At 41.8% G+C, this 26,395-nt stretch overlaps 2 protein-coding genes across 2 annotated transcripts in view; both read right to left on the reverse strand.

The window, feature by feature from the left end:
• Positions 1–24,978, reverse strand: part of CCL28 (C-C motif chemokine ligand 28) — a 38,014-nt gene extending 13,036 nt beyond the window's left edge. Inside the window, 1 exon segment of the mRNA XM_085213339.1 lies at positions 24,849–24,978. The gene's annotated coding sequence lies outside the window, so the exon portion shown is untranslated.
• Positions 7,446–24,982, reverse strand: TMEM267 (transmembrane protein 267). Its single transcript, XM_010725382.4, has 3 exons — positions 24,849–24,982; positions 22,487–22,871; positions 7,446–15,776 (listed from the first exon to the last, which is right to left on the reverse strand). Exons 2-3 carry the CDS (start codon positions 22,796–22,798, stop codon positions 15,441–15,443), a joined length of 648 nt encoding a protein of 215 aa, XP_010723684.1. The 5' UTR covers positions 22,799–22,871; positions 24,849–24,982; the 3' UTR covers positions 7,446–15,440.
• Positions 24,983–26,395: the final 1,413 nt, after the last annotated feature.

The following is a 26,395-nucleotide window of genomic DNA, read 5'->3' on the forward strand; positions in this document are numbered from 1 at the left end:
CTCTGCAGAGGATTCTGGAGTCCTGGTGGATGAAAAGCTGGAGTTACATCGAGCCAGCAGTGTGCTTATGGCTGGAAGGCCAATTGTACCCTGGGCTGAGCAGAAGAGGGGTGGCCAGCAGGGAGAGGCAGGTGATCATCCCTTATGCTCTGCCCTTGTGAGGCCCCAGCTGCAGTACTATGTACAGGGCCCCCAGAGGAAGAAAGACATGGAGGTATTAGATCAAGTTCAGAGAAGGCCACAGAGGTACTCAAAGACCATGAACACTTCTCCTGTGAAGGAAGGTTGAGGGAGTTGGGCTTGCTTAGCTTGGAGAAGAGAAGGCTCCAAGGTGGCCTTCCAGCACTTAAAGGGAGTGTATAAACACGAGGGAAGTCAACATTCTACACAGTCTGATAATGATAGGACAAGGGGGAATGGTTTTAAACAAAGTGAAGGGAGATTCAGTTTAGATGTCAGGGGTAAATTTTTTACTCAGGACGGTAGGGCCCTCTGTGCACAGGCTGCACAGAGAAGCCTGATCCCTGGAGGCATTCAAGGCCAGGTTGGATGGGAATGTGGGTAGCCTGAGCTGGTGGGTGGCAGCCCTGCCTGTGGCAGGGAGGTGGAAATAGATGTTCTTTAAGGTCCCTTCCAACACAACCATTCTATGATTCAAAGAGGTGCAACCTGGAGAAGCCTTGAGCCAGGCTTGAGTTAGACAGCTATGCCTTCAGTGTGTGCATTCCCAGGGCTGCACTGCCCTAGCCCTTCAGACCCACTGGGGCTCTGTAGTAATTTGGAGAAAGACAGCAAGAAGGGAGCTGCATCTGGTGTGCATCCTCCATTCCTTCCCGATTCTTATCTCTGCAGCCCATTTCAGTAATTTTCCGTGCCTCAGTCTGACCAAAAGCATGGCCTTCTGTGGGGAAAAATAAAAACACTGTCTTGGGGCTGATGCTATCCAGAGTGCTTCTGTGAACAGTGTCAAGAAAGACTTTTCCTGGATCATACAGGCAAAGTCGGGGGTGGGGGAGGGAAAGTCAGGGAAAGTGTTCTGCTCCACTTGACACAGTTCACAAGTGCCAATCTTCCAGTGCCTGCAGAGATTATGGGCAGCCTCCGAACAGGGGCTGTAACAACTGCAGCCACACTGCACTGCTACCATGCAGTTCTTCTGGGACTCCCTGGGGCTGAACAGCAAAACCCTAGGCTCCTGACCAGGCTCACCTTTGCTCTGTCTCACCACAGCAGTGCTTACTGCAGTGGTTCTTAGCTTCCGAAATCCCAGATCACAAGGTGTAAGGAACTGCTAGCCTCAGAGACTTTAATCTGCACTTGAAACTTCCCAACACCGGTTTCACAATTCAGCCTAATAATAAATTAATATGGTGCAATCAAACTGATGGGCTATCATGGTTTAACTTTGTCGCTCTTGGTTCCTTCTTGATGCTCTTATCTATGAGGGCAAGAGAGCAAGGCACCTGCAGAGCACTATGCATTCAGATGAGAGCCAGCTACGTTAAGAGGGGAAGATTACATGTGCCACTTGGAGCACAATTTCAAGGAAGTCATTTGCGCTGAAATCAACAGGCTGACTCATTGTCAGCAATTAATTACAGTGAAAAATCTGTTAAAAAACTCAACTGCCACTGCAGAAGCTAAAGTAGCTCACGGTTCATTCATAAACCTGAGCTTAGGTAATGATGAGACTGTTAACAGCATTAATGCACTTCAAGGCAGCACGAAGAGGAACAAGCTGAATAAAAAGAAACACAATGAGACAGGTGTTACTGAGGCAATATGTTAAATAAACAGTCTGATTCAGTACTTATTAGCTCCTGTGTTCCAGCTGCTTGGCGCTGCAGAACTGGGGTACATATCCTTGAGGACAACCAAGGCATTCACTCTGACACATGCTCTGCATGGGATCTCCAGATGCAGCTTTAAAAGCCTGGTGCAGGTTCACAGAATCTTAGAATCATGTAATTGCTTAGGTTGGAAAGATCCCAGAGATAACCTGGTTCCAGTCCCTGCTCTGGGCAGGACTACCACCTGTCAGCTCAGGCTGCCCAGGGCCCCATCCAGCCTGATCTTGAATATCTCCAGGGATGGGACATCCACAGCTTCTCTGGGCAGCAGTGCCAGTGCCTCACTGCCCTTTCAGTGAAAAATTTCCCTGACATCTAACCTAAATCTACCCTTTTTTAGTTTAAAGCCATTTCACTGTGTCCTGTCACCTGCAATGAGATCTCCCCAGAGGCTTCTGCAGGCTGAACAAGCCCAGCTGCAGCATCCTCAATAAAGCTTACCTCTGCAGTCTCATCACATAACTTTAGCTCATGTTTTACAACTTTTGTTCTTGCAGAGTCCACAGTAAGGGTCCAAAATAAAATAAATACCTACTTACTTTAGTGGGAAAGTACCGCAAGGAAATTGATTAAGGAGACCCAAATATGCTTTCCACTTTATGTGCCAGTAATTTACAAGATGAAACCTAATAGAAAAAAGGCAAAAGGTAAACTAAGGAAACAACTCCTTTTATGACATTGGGAAATTCAAAATAATAATAAAACCAGAAAACAATAGCGAATATTTTGCTATGACTACACTACATAGGCAACCATCCAGCACACAAATAAATACCAGGTTAGCCAGAAATTCTTTTCCCAGAATTGCACTGACGTAGTTGACAGTGGCATTAGCTGTAATTATAGCTAAAGTAAAGTGGAGGGGTTTATTGACATATTGGCCTGGATTGAATTCAAAGCTGAAATGAAAGTGCTAACCTGGAGGCAGAAGGCAGTTATTCTTCTGCCTTGAGAAACAAAGCTAATTCTTGGTTTGGTCACTTTTTAGGTTCTAACTTGTACTTATGAATGGAGCATAATGTCTCAAACCTTTCTCCAGTCACTCAAACAGTCTGCCCTTCTAGCCCACTCTCTGTCCCCACAGCCTCCCATCACAGCAGCGATGGTGTGGCACAGGAAGCAGCACCTCGTGCCCTGCCCCACTGGCACAGCCCAACTCCAAATCCAAAGCCCTCTGCAACAGTGGAGGGAAAACAGGACTCAGCAGCCTTCAGTCTGCCCCTGAACTCTCAGCAGAGGGGCTGATACCTGATGAAGAGTAAAGCCAGTAACTCAGTTTGTGAAATTGGGATAAAACATGTTAAAACAACTTTGGACCACGGCTATGTTCAGTAAGATGTAATTCAAACCTTTGTTTTTGGCTTACTGATAGATCCTGTGGGTTTCTCTCTAACTTCGGAACTTTTTTTTGTTCTGCGTTCCCCAAACCTGCACACAGTGCTCAAGACGAGGCCAGACCAATGCAGTGCAGACTGGGACAACCCCTTTTTTCACCTAGCAGCCATATCTCCTGCTCCAGGTGAATGTCCCAAGATTATAATGCTGCCCTGACCCTGGTCCTCCTTTCTGTGCCTGAGGTGTCCCGGCCTCTGCTGTGAGCTGGTACCTGGGGCTCTGGCATTATTAGGCACTATATCTGCAAGTGCATCTACTGGACTTTGCTTTGTTTTTGTACATTTTCATCCTAGGTCCACGTCAGTGCCGGGCACCTGCCTGTGGGAAAGACTGTGATCCCCCTCCCACCTGACCAAGCCCCCTGCCTGTCGGTGTGGCTGCTGAAGTCATTGCTGACCATGAACTGTTGAACCCTGATCTCTTGCAGAGACTGTTTGTTCTGGGAAATTAAATTTTCCCTTGTACATCATGAAAACCTAATGAGTTCAACAAGGCCAAGTGCAGACTGCTGCACTTGGGTTGGGGCAATCCCAGATATTTATACAAACTGATCTCCTTGAGAGCAGCCCTGTGGAGAAGGTCTTGGGCGTCCTGGTAGACAAGAAGCTGGACATGAGCCAGCAGTGTGCACTTGCAGCCTGGAAGGCCAACTGTGCTCTTGGCTGCATTAAAAAAGTGGTGCCGGCAGGGAGAGGGAGGTGATTGTCCCCCTCTACTCAGCTCTTTTGAGGCCCCATCTGCAGTACTGTGTCCAGGACTGGGGCCCTAAGCACAAGAAAGATGAGGAGGTCTTGGAACACGTCCAGAGGAGGGCCACTAAGATGATCAGAGTGCTGGAGCTCCTCTCCTGTGAGGAAAGGTTGAGGGAACTGGGCTTGTTTAGCTTGGAGAAGAAGGGCTCCAGGGAGACCTCATTGTGGTCTTCCAGTACTTGAAGGGAGCTTATAAACAGGAGGGGGAATGGCTGTTTACATGGGTGGATAGTGATAGGACAAGGGGGATTGATCTTAAACTGAGACAGGGGAGGTTTAGGTTAGATATTAGGAGGAAGTTTTTCACACAGAGGGTGGTGATGCACTGGAACAAATTGCCCAAGGAGGTTGTGGATGCCCCATCCCTGGAGGCATTCAAGGCCAGGCTGGATGTGACTCTGGGCAGTCTGGTCTGGTGCTTGGCAACCCTGCATATAGCAGGAGGTTGAAACTAGATGATCTTTGTGGTTCTTTTCAACCCAAGCCATTCTATGTTTCTATGATTCTATGATCATCGTGCTCTGTGTTACCTCTCTAGCATACAGCTGGCACTAGGACCTTCCTGCTGCCTTGGTGAACTTGTGCCCATGGTCACTAGCCCCTTTCTCTGAGGAGAGCTCACCCAAAACATATCCTCCCCACACCTTTCTGACTTTCCATTCCTTTTTTCTAGAAGGACACAAAAGAAATTCAGGATGAAACTCAACTATGTGTTACACACGAATGCATGGGCAGAATTGTAGCTGGGTTTGTGTTGTGATATTAGCTGTCTGCTTCACTGGGAATAGAATCACAGAATCATAGCATCACAGAATCACAGAATTGTTTGAGTTGGAAGGGAGCATTAACGGTTATCTAGTCCAGCTGCAATGAACAAGGACACCTACAGATAGCTCAGGGTGCTCAGAGCCCCGTCCAGCCTGACCTTTAATGTTTCCAGGGATGGGGCATCCAGCATCTCTGGCAACCTGTTCCAATGCCTCATCACCCTTATTGTAATAAACTTCTTTCTTATATCCAATCTAAATCTTCTTTCTTATAGTTTGAAACCATTTCTCTTTGTCCTGTCGCAGCACACCCTGCTACAGAGTCTGTCCCCTTCCTTCTTACAGACCTTTTTTAAATACTGAAAGGCTGCTCTCAGGTCTCCCTGGAGCGTCCTCCATGCTGAACAGCCTGTCCTCATAGGAGAACTACTTCATCCCTTGGATCATTTTTGTGGATCTGATAAATGTTTATAAATATCTAAAGGGAGGTGGGAGGCAAATAGATGAGGCCAGGCTCTTCTAAGCAGTGCACAGAGATAGGACAAGGAGTAATAACCTAAAACTTGAACTTAGATAGGAAGTTCTGTACTGACATGTGGAAGAACTGCTTTACGGTAAGGGTGACAAATGTTGCCCAGAGAGGTGGAGTCTCTTATAGAGATATTGAAGACCCAGCTGGACCTACCTCTGTGACATATTGTAGGATACCTGTTTTAGCAGGAGCTTTGGACTCAGTATCTCCTGAGGTCTCTTCCAACTCCTTAAATTCAGTGATTCTGTGATTCTTACGTCCCTCAGCTTCTACCTATAGTGGGGGTTGCTGTGACCCTGGAGCAAGGCCTGGAGCTTTTGCTGAACATCATGAGGGTCACCTGGGCCCACTGCTCAGCCTCCCTAGGTCTCTCTGGAGACCATACACAGCTTTTTACAAAGATAAATACTGCATCAACATGATGGAAGGCAGACAGACCAAAATTCTGGACAGCGAAAAGATGCATGAGCTAGGTACTGAGCTTGATATCCTTGTCCACAACCCCATGATCTGCGTGGGGCAATTTTTGGCAACTCATTCTGTAACATCTGATAAAATTAAAGAATCATAGAATCATTAAGATTGGAAAAGACCTCTAAGATCATCTAGTCCAACTGTCAGCCCATCACCACCATGCCCACTAACCATGTCACTCAGTGCCTTGGACACCTCCAGGGACAGTGACTCCATCACCTCCCTGGGCAGCTTCTTCCTTGAGTTCCATGAGTTTCACAAGTCCAAGAAGCATGGGAATTACCAAAATTTTTTTGGGAAAAAAAGTCCTGTAGGCCTGTTTCTTAAACGAGACCATAAATAAAATAAATAATTTTGTAGGATCATAGAATGGCCTGGGTTGAAAACAATCACAAAGATCATCTAGTTTCAACCCCCTGCTATGTGCAGGGTCGCCAACCACCAGACCAGGCTGCCCAGAGCCAATTGAATCTCATTAGGTTTTCATGGGCCCACTTCTTCAGCCTGTCCAGGTCCCTCTGTGTGGCTTCCCTTCCTTCCAATGTATTGACTGCACCACTCAGCTTGATGTCATCTGCAAACTTGCTGAGGATGCACTTGATGCCATTATCGATGTCAGTGATGAAGATGTTGACATGTTACTTATTACCTACCACATGTAGAACAGACTGTGTAGTTGGTGAGATCACTTGGTAAGGGGCTATGTTATTTGTAATTGTTACGCAACAGCCCACACATGTGACTGAAATCTTCCTGCTCTACAATATAATGCACCTGCTTCTGCAGCTCTTATTCACTGATACCAGGAAGAGTTTTGTTTGCTGGGTTTGGTTTTTATTTATTTATGTATATATATGTATATATAAAATTTCACTAAAAGGAATGCAATCACTACATATTCCTTGTTTGTGTTCCATCCTTTCCTCCTTCGGACACACTGCTGCAATTTGCCCGCTGGGCATGGGCACCCTGACATGTCCCCCAGGTGGATGTGCAGGTGACTGCTTTCCAGAGGACATCACTCACTCCCACTGTCATTGCTTCTGTCACTGCCTGTCCTCGCATTATCCAGCGGTTCCTGTCCATTGGGTACCTGGATGGGACAACACTATCGCACATTTGTATTTACCAACGTCGGGCAGGAAGGACATTTACTTTGGCAAGTGAATTTATTACCTTAGTTCCTGGCATTACCTGTTTCCTGGCTCTGGAAAACTGTTTGCAATAACAGCTCTCTTTTTGTAGTTCTTAAGCCCTGGACTGTTTCATCATTTTGGGCCAGCTAGCAGGAAGTGAGTGACTGACCATTTAACCATGCAATTCCCTGCTTGGAAACACCGAGTTTGAAATTAGCTCTTTTCTAGAACCATGTTTTTTCTTAGAAAACTGCATTTCATACCAGTTTTCCCCATCTAGCTCTACTTCTTCCACTTTGAAGAATTTATCCTTGAGAACACTTATCTGGCCCAGTTTCTTTTTTTTTTTTTAATGATACTAAACCTTTTAATGTATTTTTCAATTTTTAAAAATTTACTTATTTATTTATTTGAAGATTAAGTAAGCACCTATTGAGATTACTAATGCTTGTAAAGCATTGGAAGATCAGGGTGGCTGAGCTAAATGCAGACGACTCATGGAAACAGGAATCATGAGAGAAAAGAGCAGGTATCGGGAAGAAGTTTTACTCTCAGTTTTACTGTGATAAATTAAGAAGGTATATAACTTTTGATAGCATTAAAATGTTCTTAATGCACGTCCCAGGACACTTCTGTTCAGCTGTTTGTATTTGGAGAGCAAGCAGTACCTAATGCAGGAGGCCTGACTAACACCATGAGCCACTGTCCCTCATGGCCTCAAAAGAAGTGGCTGTCAGGCAGCAGACAGATTGGTAATGCATTTTCTCCTGTACGCACCTACAAACATGGAAAATTTTACTGGAAACTGTTCTAATTACACAGGGAAAATCTATATTTGTTGCTTTTCCAGATGTAATTACGTCAGTGCGCCAGATCAGCTAAAACCTGAACTGAAAGCTTAAGCTTTCATCTTCATCAATAAGGTCACTTCTGCCAGGGAAACTGGCATGCTGTCCTTGCACGAGTAAACTCCTTTAGTGCCAGAGAAACAGCACTCCCTACTTCAATCAGTGCTGCTCCTTCTGAGATGTGTCCCTGCACAGCTGCATGGTGCAGCAGCAGCAGCAGCAGGTCACCAGCAGGGCACTCTGCTACCATTGCCTTACTCACCTTCACCTATGCACTTGAAACCTTTCATCCTTCATGGGAGCATTATGTGTACACTATGTGGCAATGCAAACACTCTTGAAAGGGCAGTCCTCAGCAAGCCGGAGAGGTAGAACAGACAGATATAAGAAAAATACAGCAAGGTGACTCTGTCCTCAATATTTTGGATTTTTTTTTTTATATCCTGTTCTATCACGTCACTGTCTTCCATGAGAGATGCACCTATGGTCTTCTGCATAATCACTTTGGGCAGATTCTCACTGAATGCTCAGTAGGTGCTGAGTTCGAGGCATTTTCCACCTTCAACAAAATAGCTTTTGTACACAACTGATAGGACATTTGTAAAACACTGCTAAAAACAAAAAAACGTTGTTCAACCTTTTTTGCAGCCATTTGTTCATTGCAAGGAGGGGGAATGCTAATGTTCTTGATGACTACGAAGACACTGCATTTTTTTGCCAACCCAGACAACAGGGAACCAAAGAAATGTGCCAACATTAATCTTGAAATAAGGCAGTGAGAGTTTCATTTCCTTTAAACTGAGTCAGAGTCAGACTGGTTTTCTTATCTGAGATAAAATCACAGGGATATCATGTCTCATAGGGAATCTTCTCCTTTTTTCCAAAGGACAGGATTTTCTGTATAGCAGATGACAGTTTTAGCACTCAGGAAGTGCTGAAGCACATAACCCCACACCACGTACCAAAGCCAGAGTTGCCCCTCACTAGTGCTGCTCCTCCTTCTGTGCAGGGTGTGTGCAGTGACAGCTGCTGCACAGCCTGCATACATCTCCTTGAGAATAGGCAGAGTGAGACTCTGCTGAAGTAAAGGACAGAGTGACCATGACTTTCGTGGATGCTGTACATAACTGATGGCCTTGTTATTTCTGCTGCCTTGGTTTTCTTTTGCTCTGCTCCTGTACCAGAACTCTCAGCCACTAACCTTTTGGGCTCTCTGTGAGATTTGTTGTGAAGGAATAGAGAGGAGATCTGAGAAACCACCCTGTGAACCATACCTGTTCAGGAATCTTTGCTGAATGCTTTGCAATTCCTAAGGGGAAAAATGACTAAAACTGAAATAAGATCCAGCTCTTGTCAACATGAAGAATGCCCTTGACAACATTTATTGGGCAAAGAAATGGTGTCTGTGGTGTAAATAGCAGCATAGCATATAGTCTGACTTACAGAAGTAGGTTGCTTATGCAGATCTACTGCTACAGATGTTTTCTGCCAGTTGGTTTTGGTTAAACATACCTATTTTTGCAAACAGATATGGATTTAAAACTTTTGTTGAAAGGAATATAGTGTCTTTTCTTTTAATTAGTTCTCAATATTCTGAATATTTCATTAAAATTGCATTAAACTTTTTGCTGAGTAGTAGTATAACATACAGATGCAAGCACTGCTCATCTTTAATGTTACAAGGTATAAGCAAAATAAAACAATTCTACAGTGCAACATTCCAATTTACAATTCAGTGTAGATAACACAGAATTTGAGGAATTATAAGAGCCAAAGTTACAAATTCAGTATTTTGAGGAAAATCTTACTCCTGTGTTTTTTTTTTCTTTTTTTCTTTTTCTTTTTGTAATAAATACTACTCTCACAGTACTTCCTTTGTTCCAGCACAAGGTCTGCCTGCAGCAGAAAACAAAACTCAACCTGTGGGCTTGAATTACTGCTGATCAAAGCCTGTGTTATGTCACAATATCACATATATTCACAGTACCAGATTTCTTTCACTGTGACTAAATTTACATAACTGACATAATTTAGATCAGTTGAACTAGTTAACATGAAATGTACTCTTCAAATGTATTTTATCACCTAGTTCCATTTTGACAGCAGCTGATGTAGCAAATGCACGTATACATTCAAAATTAACAGCATGCCTATATTTTGGAATGCTGTGTCCAGATGTGGAGTCTTCAGTACAGGAGATACATGGACCTCTTGGAAGGTGTCCAGAGGAGGGCCACAAAAACGATCCAAGGGATGGAAGACCTTCCCTTACGAGGACAGGCTGAGAGAGCTGGGGCTGCTCAGCCTGGAGAAGAGAAGGCTGCAAGATGACCTGAGAGTGGCCTTTCAGAATCTAAAGAGTGGGGTAGAAGAAGGAAGGGGACAGACTCTGTAGTGGGGTCTGGTTTCAAACTAAAAGACGGAGGGTTTAAATTGGATCTAAGAAAGAGGTTTATTTCAGTAAGGGTGGTAAGGTGCTGGAACAGGTTACCCACGATGGTAGACACCCCATTCCTGGAGACATTCAAGATCAAGCTAGACAGAGCTCTGAGCACTCTGATCTAGCTGTAGATGCCCTGTTCGTTGCAGTCAGTCTAGATGACCGTTAAAGCTCCCTTTCAACTCAAACAATTCTGTGATTCTGTTATTTCCTTCAGATTGAATTTTAGCCCTTTTCCCTTCGTGTCTCTTTCTGGGCCTTTATTTCCATCTGCATTTTCTATTTGCCATCCCCAAATTCCATTAGGGATAGCTGAAAAAAATAAAATTATTTTAATTCAAGCATTCCTTGGAACATGGCATCTATGATGAAGAATTCACTTATCAGTAACTGATTGAAGGTACATGGTCATTAACACAACATACTTTGCTGCAGAAAAACTGTATCAGCAGTTATGTGTAAATAAAGATTAGATTGTCAACCAGAACACAGTCTGATAAGAAACATGTTCATTTTGTCTGAAAAGGCCACTAGGAAATTAAGAGCCATCTTGTTTCTGGGGCACTGGGGAGAAGAAACATTCAAACATTTTAAACCTGGCATTTGTTCATACCTACTTTTTCTGACAGATACTCAGTAGAGCAGGAAAAGAAATCAGCACCACTACTTTATTTAACTTTAAAAGTACAACTTAATAACATGTGGAAATAGTTAAATAGTTCAGATTAGTGAAACAAATGAATAATAATTTAGTGATATGTATTGCACATTGCAAGTGAAATTACTACCTTGAGTTTGATAAGAAGTTTTTGATGTAATTCACATACTTTTTGTACTTCATATGTACTGCATGCAGTCAAACACAAATTCATTAAGACACATTCTTAGAGCTGGTTCATTTTTGCCATAGTTTTGCCCCATTTGGTGGGTATCGGTGTTGAGAAATCAGTACAGCTGAAATGTAAACTACGTAAGAAATTGCAGAACTTCATTTGCAATAAGGAGGTGCCCTAGGGACTGAAACAAATATTTAACTTCTCTTTTCTGCTCAAATCTGGCTGCCCACAAACTACAAGTCAGTTCACCTTAAGAAGCTGTCCACGGCCTAAGATAAAGGCAGGAGACTGACTTGTCTGTTTAGAGCAGAAAGACGTCACACGTGGCAAGTGCTCAGTACTGTCCTGAACTCATTTGTCTACGTGGCACTCATATATTGGTGCGGCTGAAACAGTGTAAGAGCATGATTAGAAAAACTGTTTTGGAATGCAGCTGAAAATAATTGTTAAAAAATCTGCTAGAAATACAAAAAAGCAAAATATGTACTTAAGATCTACATGCCATCAGCTCTTTCAGCGTAGCAAGAATGATAAATCATTTCAAGTGAGAATTGAGCACAGTACAGCACCAGTCGGTGTAGCTGTAATTTAGAAATGGGAAAGTGTAATTCTCTACTTTATTCCTATATATATTTCACTTTGCAGCGAAAATGGATAAACCGCAAAAATATACAAATGAGACCAGGAATCAGGAACACAGAAGATGTTTGTTGTACAGTACTGAAGTGATCACTTCTGGCAGAAAAGACCCATTACTTGTGTTTCACAGCCTGAAGTTTAAAATGCAGTTTAGAAGTAAATGAACATGTAGCATTCCTCCTCCACTAAATCACCACACCTATGGATAAAGGACAGATGTTCAGTTTCTGCTTTGAGAGCTGTAATGCAAGACACTGCTGATGCTGTTTCTGGGAAACTTTCACACGCTATGCAAAACAGAGATCCACAGTGACAGTAATCCCTTAAAGGTTGTCCTGCTTTTGCATTCTTCTTTCCAAGAAACAAACAAACAACAAACAAACAAAAAGCCCACCATCTTTATTAATTGCAGAACAGAGGCTAATCAGGCCCTGTACAGTCAGAGAAGTTTCTGTAAGCATAGATTTCTAGCGAGAAGAAAAAACGGCAGCAACTGCTCTTCTTGAAGGAAGGCACATTTTAAAATGATGTAACACTTTCCATACAAAGCTGAGGCGCTCCAGAGAGCCTTTAGAACTTTGTAGTCTTACAAGGTCTCTGGTAGTTAGCCATCAGTTCTTTCTTCTCCTTTTTTTTAATTTTAATTTTTAGTACTTTATCCTAATATAAACACTGTATAAGTTAAGTAATGCTAAACATAAACACATCACCTGATCACTGCACCTTTTGGTAAGTCCAGCACATGCTCGCCCACCTGGGCTCTTCCACAAAAACATTCCCTTTCACCACCTGTTAATCACTAACAAGGATAATTAAGGCCCCATCTCCTTAGTGGGCAATGAAGTTCAGTGAAAACCAAACTAAACCAAACCCATTATTAGTAGACATTTCTGGAATCATACAAAGACAGAGTAGTTTGGGTTGGAAAGGATCTTAAAGCCCACCCATTTCCAAACCCTGCCAGGAGCAGGGCTGCCCCCCACCAGCTCAGGCTGCCCTAGGGCCCCAGGCACCCCGGCCTTGAGCACCTCCAGGGATGGGGCACCCACAGCTCGCTGGGCAGCAGTGCCAGCACCACAGCACTCACATAGCAGAGGATTTCTTCCTTGTTTCTAATCTAAATTTACCTTCTTTCAGCTAAAAGCCATTATTCCTTGTTCTTTCACTATACTCGCTGCAAGTCTCCCCCCAACTTTTCTGTACTCCCTTTAAGTACTGAAGACCTCAGTGAGGACAGCAGTTCCCAGAAGGGGCACAGAGGGCATAGTGTGGCAGTTCACGCAGGAAGGGTGGCCACAGCGCAGCGGGCAGCCCACTCCTTTTCTCTTTTGAGAGCAGCAGGTAGCTGCACTCCACTGAAACAAATGTGGTGACCACAGTGGTTGAGCTCAGAACCAAGAAACACAGGCTGGAGGACCACAACTGTTATGGGCTGATGCATGCACCCAGAGCTCCAAGGAAAGACAGAGCTGCCCAGACCTCCAGTTGTGGCAAACTCCAGAATCCGGAAGAACTTCTAGGGCCTGAGTGAAGGAGACATCATGGCTGCAAGTGTGCCCAGCTCGATGAACTTTCTGAGCAGGTGGCCAGGCTGTGTGAGGAAATCACCAGGCAGCATAGTTTCTGTGAATCAGAGAGAGACTGATGTGTGGTATTGTTCAGTGGCACAGACAACCCTGTCTTAAGTCCCTATAAGAGGAAGGTAAGCTAGCTTCCAACTCTGAGGAGACGAACAGCAAAAACATGCACGAGGAAGGAAACTGGAACCTCCTCTCTGCTGGGAGCAGGAGTCACTGTCTCCCTTTTGTCCCCCAGCTGTCCCTTATGCAACAAAGCTTTGGGATGGAAAGATGAGAGGTGATGGTTCAGAACTGGAAAAGGACAATCCTGTAAAGTTGGTCCAACCAAAGACCCAAGTCAAAACCAGTGACACCAAAGAACAGACCTCCTTCTGGCCTTCCAGTACTTAAAGGGATCCTACAGACAGGAGGTAAATTGACTTTTAACACAGGCAGATAACAATGATCCAAGGGGGAATGGTTTTAACTAAATAAGGTATATTTAGATTAGACGTTAGGGCAAAGTTCTTTACTCAGTGGGTGGTGAACCACCGGCACGGGCTGCACAGAGAAGCTGCGGATACCCCAACCCTGGAGGCATGGAAGGCCAAGGTGGATGGGGGGCTGAGCAGCTTGATCTGGTGGGTGGCAACCCTCCCCATAGCAGGGACTGGAACTGCACGATCTTTGAGGTCCCTTCTAATCCAAGCCATTCTATACTTCTATGATTGAGGCCTCCATGAGCCCTGTCTTCTCCAAGCTAAACAAGCACAGCTCCCTCAGCCTTTCTTCATAGGAAGTGTTTCAGTCCTCTGATCATCTTTGTGACTTTACTCAGGACCTGCTCCAACAGCTCCAAATCTCTCGTGCTGGAGGCCCCAGATCTAGATGAAGTACTCCAGGCCTCTTGAGAGCAGATAAAGGGGGGGGGAAATCACCTTCCTGTCCCTTCTGGCCACCCCTCTTTTGATGCAGCCCAGAATACTGTTGGCCTTCTGCGCTGCAAGGACACACTGCTGATTCATGTCCAGCTTTTCATCCATCAGGACTCCCAATTCCTTCCAAACAACTTTCTACTTTGAGACATTTTCTGAGAAATTCTGTTAAAAGACACTTTTACTTGGAATAGCTCACAGCTCAACTTATGAACCTGCTGCATAATCACAGCTACTGTTATCAACCTGCAACATATTCATATTTTTCTTTAAGAAACTTATTTATGAGGAAAGTTCTATTTCACCATAACAATAATGCATTTTACTCTGCAGTGAGGTTGGTACTGCACCTAAGAGAAAATGCTTTATATTAGTAAAGTAGTAAGGTCTTTAATCAAAATTTGAAGCAATTTTTATTTTCTTGCAACTTCCAGAATCTCCCTTAAAGCTTATGTTTTACTATAATAAACAAGTTTCCCCTACATACACCTTAAATATTTAAATTCCCTACCTCCAATTTAAGTATTCATAATTAATGTATTTTAAATAAAGCACATCAGTTGACACACATAATAATGTAACCACTGTCTTCTCCCTTTCTAATAATTAGCAGCCAGCAACTGTCTGCAAACTGGATATCAAGTAACAATTGATTACAGTGGAACAGAATTTACTATAAACACTGTATTGTAACAGTGTTCAAACTGATGCAGACCCACAGCTTCATATTTTGAAATACAAATAGCATTTCTTTTAGAACTGCTGAATACCAGAGCCCAGCAGGAAAACAAATAACTTACTTCAAAAGCCTAACTGGTGTTGTTCAGAAGTGTGATAAACTACCAAATTCAAGTACTTAGCATCTATATATAACTTCTCATTTTTAAAGTGCTATACAAATGCTATCTAGATGAAATGTAGCAGACTCCAAATCCAGAATGTATGGTGATCAAATGAATGGCACCAGCAAAATAAAATGTAATTACTACAGTGATATTAAGTACTTTGTTAATCAGTACTTCATTCAAAGCTAGCTATATATGAATAGTAACGGAAGACTAGATAATTTACAAGGGGAATGTACAGATATGAAATGTTAATGCCATCTATGGAACAAGTTACTGTGATCACAAGGAACTGACGTTGGAGCTCTACTGGCTTCAAATGCCTGACATGGAACTCGCAGGAAACATAAGTAAACCATTCCAGTGACAAGCACAGCCTAGTGTAACGCACTAGGCTTCAAGTGCGTTACAGAAGACTATGATACATCATCCTTATACATCAATGTGGATTCCATGTTTTATAGACATTAATTCTCTAGTTCCCGTTAAATACATAATAAATGAGCATAGATGAGGTAAAGATGCTGTAATTGCCACATAGAGCCAGTATGGCAAAGGCGGAGTTTTTCCAAATGGACAGATCCAGAGGCCGTGACGAATTCCATCACGGACGTGATGAGAAGTCCAGGATATAAACAACATCCAAGGAAGAAAGCACCATGAGTCCTTAAGCCTAAAAAGGTGCATAATAAGCTTTAATGTCAGAGCCACAACAGGAATCACAGTAGAACAATGAAGGAGTGGTCTCCGGGGAAGACTCAGAGCAGCCTGCAGAGAAGAAGAACGTAATTGCAGTGGCTACAATCATGACAAGAAAGAAAGATTTCATGTGCATTTACATGTGTAATGCCTCTGGCTAAGTGGAAGTGCAAAGAAATACGTATCGTTCCTTTCCACTGTGGTTGATCAATATCAAACAACATGAACAGTCAGGTAAGCAGCAGGGCTGAGGGTGCTGGGACAAACTTTTCTCTTTTGTCTGAATCACACATCCTGCTAAGCAGTATACTAATGGATACAGAGGAAGGGAGAGGTATAAAATATGCTATCATTTAGTCACAGGGCATACTGGAACCTATACAGTAGGCTGTACTGATTATATATACTTAAGATAATAAAAAGGAATACAATTTGCTTGAAATATTTAATGTGATCTATTGGTATTTATTTTCAAAAACACATCCTGTATTACATTTCATTTACTACCTGTAAAGTTCTAGTTTGACTATATCTAATAGAGACATAGTTTCCAGTATAATAAAAAATACTGAAGTCATATGTATTTCATTCACCTTGACACAGTATTCTTCACGAGCAGAGAAATGATACAATCAGAACCTATTATGTGAATCATTTCTGATTTTAATTAACAATTTGTTTAATGTTAATTCAGGTGAAAGCCTGATTTTGGGTTTTAAGTAAAATGATGTCCAGCTAGTGGGATAACACACTACAGAAGATATCAAATTTAAGAAATGATAGTTATCAATTAAAAATGTACTTGAGAAAATATATGGATGTACTTACTAGCAATAGTTATAATCACTTTCACAAACTCAAAGAACACACAACAAAAATTCTGTATTTCAGAAATGAGGAAGTTGATTCTTTGTGTAAGTACAAGGGAAATAATAGCATTTTACTGAAAGACTGATGACAGGACTAAAAACTTCACAAATACAAAGCAGAACAACAACAAACATATCAACCTTTTAATTATAAAGCTATAGGCCCAAATTCTTTAAGTTGGTACAATGGGTATATTTTCTACAGATTTATTTTTGTTTCATGCAAGCAGACCGTTAGGGGATTGAAGTGCAACAATCTTGTGATGGGGAAACTGTCATCTATCCTATAAAGACAGTCAGATTTTTGTTACTGACTAAAAACCCCTATTTTGCAGTAGCTGAAATTCTCAGAGAAGAATAGTTTGTTATCTCTTTCTTTCTTCTTCTCCTATGAAGAAAGGCTGAGGGAGCTGAGCTTATTCAGCTTGGAGAAGGTCCTGGGGTGACCTCACTGCAGCCCTCCAATACTTAAAGGGAGCTTCAAGGCAGGAGGAAGACTGACTTTTTGCATAGGCAGATAGTGATAGGACAAGGTGAAACATTTTTAAACTAAAAGAGATTGAGGTTAGATGTGAAGAGGAAACTTTACTCAGAAGGAGGTGAGGCACAGGCTGCCCAGAGAAGACGTCCCAACTCTGGAGCTGTTCAAAGCCAAGTTGGATGGGGCCCTGGGCAGCGTGAGCTGGTAAGTGGCAGCCATGCCCATGGAAACTGGATTTTCTTTAAGGTCCCTTCCAACCCAACCCATGTTGTTTTGTGATTCTATGATTTTATATTAATATCCTTGACTTGCTAGGCCCAGGAGAGAGAGAGATGTCGTTCTGTTTGGTAATATAAGCTACTATACTTTTTCTCCTACCGGTCAATTTAGTTGGCCAGATTGAGGCAGTTGTCTACCATGAGAGAGACTGGGCTGCAGTTGCAAACAGGATCTATTCATAACATAAATGACCTTTTTTATATACCTAACATTCAACTAGTTGCAAAATCTTCCTTAAAGTCCTGCTCCTCCAGCCTCTCTCACAACCACAGTGAGGTGGAGACAAGAGACTCAAAGCACATGTGGAACAGCCCATGGAAACTCTACTTTAATGCAGTGAGGATAGCAATGAATTAATCTAATGACATGGGCTTCAGCACTCATATTCTGTGATTCTTCAGAAGCCTGAGGTCATTAGTATTGAGTCCGTATTTGTAAATTCAATCTTAAATTCACTGTGTGTGTGCAAAGCTTATTCTCCAGAAATGCTCCACTGCAGCCCGGACTGAGTCAGCAGTGGCTTAATAAACATCTGCTATGCATGTTTGCCAGTACAAAAGCCTGTGTGTCACTAGCTGCATTTTCTATACTTTCACAAGCTGATAATTTTTAATTAGCAAGCTAGCAATTTCCACACATCTATTCTGCAACATGAGTATTTGAACTACAGTACTGGTGGAGACTTCTCCATGCACGTCATGGTCATGCCTGTATCACATTTAACCCATCATGTCACCCTAGTTTAACAGCAAAGCTGAACATGATGGCAGGTTCAGTAATTCTCAGACTTTTGTACCTTTGTGTGCAATTATACAGAGTGAAAACTACCTGGAATATGCTGGAGTACAAATTCTAGGAAGTCTTTATAGGCTTCACACTTATTGCCAAAGACAACGTGGGCAAAAGGTCATACAAATGTTACTTGGTACACAAGTATTTATTAGTATAAATATTGAGTATAAATCATATAAATACACAGGTGACTGTTTACACTAGGTACTCCAGAAAAAATGATGAAACAATAGCCAAATAGATCACTCAACAAGCAGCATCAGCAGAAACAAGAGAAGGAAGCTGATGGTAGCAACTCACAGCAGACGGTAATACTGCCTTGTGCTGCTTACAAAAATTACTTAAAAAAGAGTAACCAATCATCAGATTTAATTATGATGATTAAGAGCTTTAAAATAAATGGCGTATAACAATGTGAAAGATATTGCTGTTATAAATTAGTAATAGTGGTGTGGTTACTTAACTAGATTTCTTAATTTATTAGTTCCTTGGTAATGTGTTGCTTAAGCAATAAATGCTGTAGTGTCATAAATCAGTTACTCTCGATCCAGAAATATGAAGAGGGAGAGTGGGACTGGAACTAACGCACAAATAGTAAAAAGGTGTTCCATGAAGTAATGAGCTGTACAGGCAGCAGTCTGAAATTATGACACAAAACAGAAAGCAGTATGATATTAAGATGCAGAAGGAAAAATCACACATTAAAAAATCAAGTTTAGCTGGTCAGGCAGAAAAGTTTATGAGGATGACATTAGATCACTAACTAAAGACTGCTGGCTGTACAAGAAGACATAAAACTTGAAACAGATTTTTTATTTTTAAAAAGACAGAACTGCAAGTGATAGTAAAAGAGATTAATCTAGGCTACTTGACTCAAATCTAATCTGTTTTTGCAAAATTCTGTATATAGTTTGGGATAGGATCCTTTAAAGATAATTTAGGCAGACAGCAATTCAGAGGAGGCCAGATAAATGGCAGAAGGCTTAGAAAATCCAGGTGCATTAGCTTTGTTTTGTGAGTTAGTTAAGAAACCCGTTGCAAAACTATGTTTTTCAAGCTGTAAGATTAACGCTGTTACTGTAAGGAGACCTTAGACAGGGTACAGCTTATAGGTAAAACATCCTTTATTAGCCCAATTAACCTATGCAGGAAGAAAGAGGTAAGTGTGCAAGTGACTATGACAAGGCCTTTGGTCATCTTACCTCTTACTTTCAGCTATGCAAGTGTGGCTACTCAAGGGCTATCCTTCTGCACGCAGTGCTTGTATTTGTAATTTAAAAAAAAATTTGGAAAGAGCAAAGCAACCAGGCATCTTTCCCAGAAAGACTGTAAAAAAAAACAAGATCTAACCATCCAATGTTTGTAATTTAAGCTAAATATTAGGGAAAAAAAAAAAAAATCTAGCTGTTTGGAAATTTCTTCCTGTATTTTTTCAATTAACCCTAATTTACTCAGTAATTTACTTTGGGAGACACAAATATTCTCCATCACATTAAGTGTGAACAGATTTTCACTCGCCTCACTGAAGGCAGTAAGAAAACAGGTTACCTCTCTGTTCCATGATGTGATTCCCGTTTTCTAAACCATCACTGGTGGAGAGTGTCGCCTAGTGGTCATTAGTAAAAAATATTAGTGCTAATCTCAAGTACCAGAAAAAGCAGCATGAATATTTAAAAAAATACTTCTTAATAACTAGTCTAAAATCACACAGTACTGATTATTGACTTTAAAATAAGAAATATGCATCAGAATAATTAGATTTAATTGCTGCAATAAAACATTACAGGACACATTAATCAAATGAACTTTCCTTTTTTTTCTTTACGTTTTTTAAATTTTGTGGTATTTCCATATACAAAAAGTACAGAAAAGGGGAGAATCAGTGACTACCTAAGAAAGAACAACACCGTACAGCAGTATATGCTGAGGGCCAACAAAGCAGACAGCAGCTGTGCAGAAAAGAGCCTAGGGTCCTTGCAGATGCTGCACTGAACACCAGCAAGCAGTTTGTCCTCATCACAAAGAAAGCTCATGGTGTCTTGGGCTGCAGAAGGAGGAGCACTGCCAGCAAGTCAAGGGAGGTGATGCTTCCCCTCTCTTCAGTACTGCTAAGGCCACCTTTGGAGTTACTGTATCCAGTTCTGGGCTCCCTGGTACAAGGGAAAGAAGGAGCTATAGGAGATTGTGAAGGGCCACAAGGGCAATAAAAGAAGAATCTCCCTCATGAGGAAAGGCTGAGAGAGCTGGGACTGATCAGTCTGGAGAAGAAGAGGTTAATGGGAGGCAGATCTCAACATGTTCTGCAACTATCTGAAAGAAGGACACAAGAAGGATGGAGCCAGTGTCTTTTCAGTGGTGCTCAGTGTCAGGACAAGAAGCAACAGGTGCAAACTGGAAGACAGGAGGTTCCATCAGTGTATCAGGAAGCACTTCTTTGCTGTGCTGGCGACGCACTACTGACACAAATTGCCCAGAGGCTGTGCAGTCTCTTCCGTGGAGATCTTCAAAAGCCACCTGGACACTGTCCTGGGAACCTGATCTGGAATGGCCCTGATGGAGCAGGGAACCACTCAGAGGTGGCCACAGATCGAAGGGCAGCTTGCCACCTCAGTCATTCTGAAATTCTGTGAAACCCCTTCTTTGTCAAAGAGAAAGGGAGAGTGATCACATTAAAAGATCTACCAAACTCACCAACAAGAAAAAGTATTTTACTTAAAACAAATACTGATACTACATGCAAACAAAAAAAGCCCACTGTTTTTCCAGTGGAACTCTAGTTTTTACATCCCAACTATAACCAGTAATGCTTCTTACATACATGTGTCTTCTGCACATTAAAAAGAAGAAAAGGTAAGCCATTTCAGACTTTTGTTCTCTAATTAAAGGATTGCAAAAAACAGCAGTCTTCCTTCCATCCCTTTCCTTCCTCTTCTGCCTCTACTTGCTGTGTGTTATTTCCTCTGTCATCCATAAGAATAATTTAATTCTACTCCAAGCTAAGAGGAAGAAAAAAAAGAAGGCAAGACAGTCAAACAACCTTCCTGCTGGCTGATCGGAAAAGTGTTTACTCTCCTGTGCAAAGTAACATGTACCAATATCCATGCTAGAAACATCAGCTCAAGGTATAAGGACACAACTAATTCCTTGTAACAAGCAGCAGAGTGGCATGGCTTCATCTACAGGGACTCCGAGCCTGCTGTGGGCAAGTAGTGTCTGGCTGTGCTAGGAGATGAGGGCAGTGCTGAGAGGTGTGGTCAGAGCAGGCACTGCTGGAGATCTTGGGCTGTGCCAGCACTCAGAGAACATACAGATCAGACTGATGTTTTCTCAAAGAGCTGGGAATACATGCCTGAAGCATGTAAGATTAGGGAACAGGACTGGAGAACAACTGGAAAATTTGGTAATGCACATCTGGGAATACTAATTCTACTGAGAAACTGTGTCCTAAAAGGTAGTTCTGCAAGTGGATGAAGGTGACTCATATTCACTAGCAGGAATCAATTCATTTTTCTCCTTTTTATTAACACGTTTGACATTTGCTTGATTCTCTTTTACAATCAACTATATTTAAAGGCCAAACTCAGTCTGCCTTTTTGAAGATGAACAGGTCATGTACTGCTGGGGATGGGAAAAATGTTTAGAGATTACTAAAACCAAATATACCACTTCTCAGTATGACTAGTTGAATGAAACAGAACATAGAACCATAGAATCATTTTTGGAAGGGACTTTTAAAGGTCATCTAGGCCAACTCCTCTGCAATGAACAGAGACATCCAAAGTTAGACTGGTTCGCTGAGAGCCGTGTCCTGAATGGCCTTGGATGTCTCCAGGACAGGGCACTCACCACCTCTTTAGGCAACCTGTTCCAGCATTTCACAACCCTCACTGAAAAACATTTTTTTCTGTTTAGGGAGTTCCCAGAAGATTCAGAACAAGATGCATACTGGAAGCTCCTATTCCACAGCTAGTAAAGGACAGCTTAGCAGATGGACAATCTACTTTCCAGATTTCTACTTCTTACTGTAAAATGAAATGGAATAATCCACTTTACACACAAAGCATGTATGGCAGCACTTACTTGCTTAACTTGGGTAACAAAACACCTATGTGATACTAATAGGATGTTGTCTTAAAGAGGCTTTCAGAACTTCTTTTTTTCAGAGGCTTTTGAAGGGCAGAACTTAGCACTTCTTTGTTCTAAAATCTATATCAATTACATAAAAGTAAAAATTCCCACAGATCTTTTAAAAGATTACCAGGCTGTATCATCACTGAAGGTTTTCTGGTTCAGGATATAGTAGAACAATAAAGTAACAGCGATAAAGAAAATATGAATTCACCAAGCCACTCATTTACCTTTAATGACAGGGAGCCAGCAAGTAAGAAGTGGTCCACGTCAATGACAGAGGCAAGGAAGCCGGCCATTGTAACTTCAGTGAAGTCACTTTTCTTCCTGAGTCCAATCACTATGGCCCAGGACCACATGCCCAGTATGCCGTGCACTGCACTGTCAGAGAAGGCTCGGAGCCAGTCATTCTGCTGAACGAAGGAAACCTGCAGAAGTCTGTCTGCTGCAAAGCAGAATATTCCCAAACCTAGACTAGAAATAACTGAAGCTGCGCTGAAAGTCTGGAGAAGAGCATGGGCCTTTTCAGTCTCAGATGCCATGGCAAAAACCACGTGACAGCATGCAAAATGTCACCAGGGTATACACTGTGCATTGTCCTATGTGTCTTCAGTTCTGTAAATGTCAGAAAGAATACAGTATTAAAGAGAAAAAAAAATCCACATGGCATTTGTCATCACAGCTAAAATGAGAATAAGAAAACAAATGTCATGTTCATGTTTAACATTTCTAGAGAGCCTTTGGTTCCAGTTAACTCAATATGTGCGACAGATCTAAATTAAAATGCTTGTCCTGTTCCACTCAGAACATGCAGCTTGGTAACATAGGTAGCTCTAACTCTGCTTTCTGAAATCTTCAGTTTCACAAAATAATTTGAGTCACGCCTATGATATGACAATGAATATATTTCAAGATTCCTTCTGCTCTTAAATTCAAAGTTACTCATCAAATTGAATACCTTCCACTATAGCAACAGAGAAAAAGATTTAGTTTTCAGGATTGCTAGGACTGATACTCAACAATCTCTAATCCCTCCATGCCAGAGGTGTTAAAACTGACTTTCTGAACTAGTACCCTAATCCACTGTTTTCATTTATATACTCTGTAAAGATATTTGTTATCACCACAATGCCCTTTTCTGAGCTAGTTCTTGTTTGTCTTGGACACTGGCAATTAGAAAAAGCATTAAGAAAACCAGAATAACTAAAATAACATTAAAAAAAACCAACAACTAATAAATACTATCATAAACACAAAGGCAGCACTATTCAATCAACCTGAGGCAACCCGAATTGACCTCTTACAAAAGAAAGCTACATATGCTTTTCACAGCAACTGTTACTTCCAGGCCTCACCTACTATTTCCTACATTAACTTTATATCAGCTCTTTTCTGAAAGAAAGAAAAAAGAAAAAGCAAACTAATCTCAGTAATGTTATTTTTCAAAAGCTAACCATTCTAATGTGAAAATACAGGCACTGCTTGTAGTATTAATAATTACTTAAAAGTCCCTAAGTAATATTTATGCTCTGTAATTCTTATGAAACCCTGTTATGAATTGCACAAGGTGATTTCTCAAAGTCCCTGCCCTTAAATAACTGCTTGACACCTCACAAGAAATTTGAAGGGGATTCCAAGGTCCAAGAGACCCCTACCCTGCAAAGACACAAGTATAAGATACCTGGATTATAAAAACAGAGTACTTATTTCTGTGAGAATATTAAAAAAAGCAAGCACTTGGAAAAAAACATATCCTCTGATAAAACATATACTCTGTAGCTTTGTTGTGTTAAAAAGGCAGCGAAAGGAGATTTTAGAGCACAGCATCAATTCTAACCATCTATTACGCTCTTCTGAATTTCTGGGCAGCCCTGGAGACTGAGCACAGTTTCAAAGCACACATCCTAATAGGCTGCTATTTCTGAGAGACACACGGAATCTTGCTCATCTCATTGCTACACCAGGTAAATTTTTATTCTAAAAAGGCTTTTCCTGGATGCATGAGACCTCCTTTAAAAACAAATTTAAAAATGCATGCTTCTATCAATGTTAAAAGATAGTGTTTTATGATTTTAAACATATTATCAGTCATAAGCCCCAGAAAATGTAAAACATTTTTTTCTGGCTTATTTACATGCCTGTTTATTGTAGAATTATCCACAAGGCATGACTGACATTGATCTTCATAGAAAAAAAGCACACCACGCCATTTATTTGGAAAAGGTTAAAAAAAGCAAAGAACATATGAATAATACATTAGCTTTGCATAACATATAAAAAAGCAGGCGGAGTTTAGAGCTTGTTAACCGTAATTGTGCTGTGCATCTTCTGGATAAACATGCAGACACAAAATACTTCCTCAAACACTGGAACTGCCATTTTTTGCAGGCAGATTTGTAATATTCTGTTCATTTCTGAATAAATTCCATTTGAAGAAACAAAGAGCAATAGCCTAAAAATGTTCATTCTACATAGCCATCATGTCAAACTGGATAAACACTGTCATGAAATTTCTCTAAGAAACCAGTTTGGGAAGAGCTGTTGCAGCAACATATCCATAGAAATCATGTCAGTATTGAGGACCAGACTCACCCTGGGCCTAGGAGAACACATTTTTGCAGTTGTTTATTTCCAGTAGAAAATGTGGTCTGTGCAGTCAGTAGGGATGAGTTGCTGTATCCAGCTGGGTCCAATGCAGGAAAGACCAAAACCAGTTTCTTCCATGCCTAAGTAAAACAAACCAGGCACTGAAAGCATCAATGCTGCACAAAGCATTGCAAACTCTTTAAGAGAACAACAGTCAAAAGTACAAAGAAAGCTTTCCCTTCAGATTACCCATAGCCAAGTATGTCTATAGCAAAGCTGCCCTTTCATAACAGTTTCTGCCACCTCTTACAAATGAAAATGACTGCTCTCCATGGAAAAAATCAAGCCACATCCTAAGTACAGAAGTATAAATATTCTGCAGGCCAGCAGCAAGATCTGACCAGAAAAAGCAAAATTCTGTTCAATCAAAATTATCTCTGACATTATATATCTAATATTTAACTAGAAATCTTTTTTGTCTGAAGACAAAATGGTTTTTGGACTTTACAAAACACTGCAATAAAAATCTTCTGTACTGTAAATCTCAGAAAGCACAGTTATGGAGTGTACGCACTTCTTAAAACAGAAAGTGGGAAATGGAGGTCCATCACCAGAATACTTAGGAAGCTAACTTCCCAGCTGAAGGCTGGTGGTGCTCAGCAGTTAGCATGCCAGAAGCAGGCTGGGTGTGCATAAAGCCCATGCACAGCTGTTACACAATGTTTTTCAGACCTGTCACTTCTCATCACATTCTTACAGGCGATAAAGCATTTAACATAACCTCTGCCTGCACAGCCAAAATGAGATAGTGACTGTAAATTTAATTTCATTTAAGGAAACTATAAAAGAAAATAACAAATGCAGTGCTATCGCCGTAAGTTACTGACAGAAGTAGATATTCATATTAAAGCTGCAAAAGATGCATCTTGGGAAAAATCTGACTCAAAGATGCCTTTCAGCTCATGCTATAAAAGCAAAATAATCCAATGGCCGAAAGCAGCATTTGGAAATACTATCACCCTCCAAAATTTCTGCTCCAGTTTAGCAAGAAGTTGTTGGATACATGGACAGGTACAGGTCAGGAACGAATAAAACTACTGTTTCTTTTATACAAGAAGTCAGAAGGCCACGGGGATCTCTTATAACACTACAGTCTGCTTGAAAACATGACTTGACGCTAATTTATATGAAAAGCTTCACGACATATAATTACCCTTGGAGACACGAGCTGAGGCCGTGCTGTGTCCCGCAGAAGCAGCTGTGAGCACCCGGCCACCCGTGACGGCTCTCGGCACAACGCACGGTCCGCTCCCCCACGCACACCGGGCTCCCAGGGCTGAGGGAGGCCAAAGAGAAAAGCGGACAAAGCGTAGGCACACCATGTGAATTAAAACCACCAATTAACAACAGCACTCCGCGTTTCGGCACCGCGCCCCGCGCCTCGCCTCCGCCGCCCAGAGGCACGGATGCAGCCGTCCGGCGGGCAACGACGGAGCGACACAGACGCCAAGAGGAACGCTGCGCTCCCGCCTTCAGACGCAGTCCCGCCGGCG

Source organism: Meleagris gallopavo, chromosome Z, assembly GCF_905368555.1.
Source record: "Meleagris gallopavo chromosome Z, MGAL_WU_HG_1.1, whole genome shotgun sequence".
Lineage (NCBI taxonomy): Eukaryota > Metazoa > Chordata > Aves > Galliformes > Phasianidae > Meleagris > Meleagris gallopavo.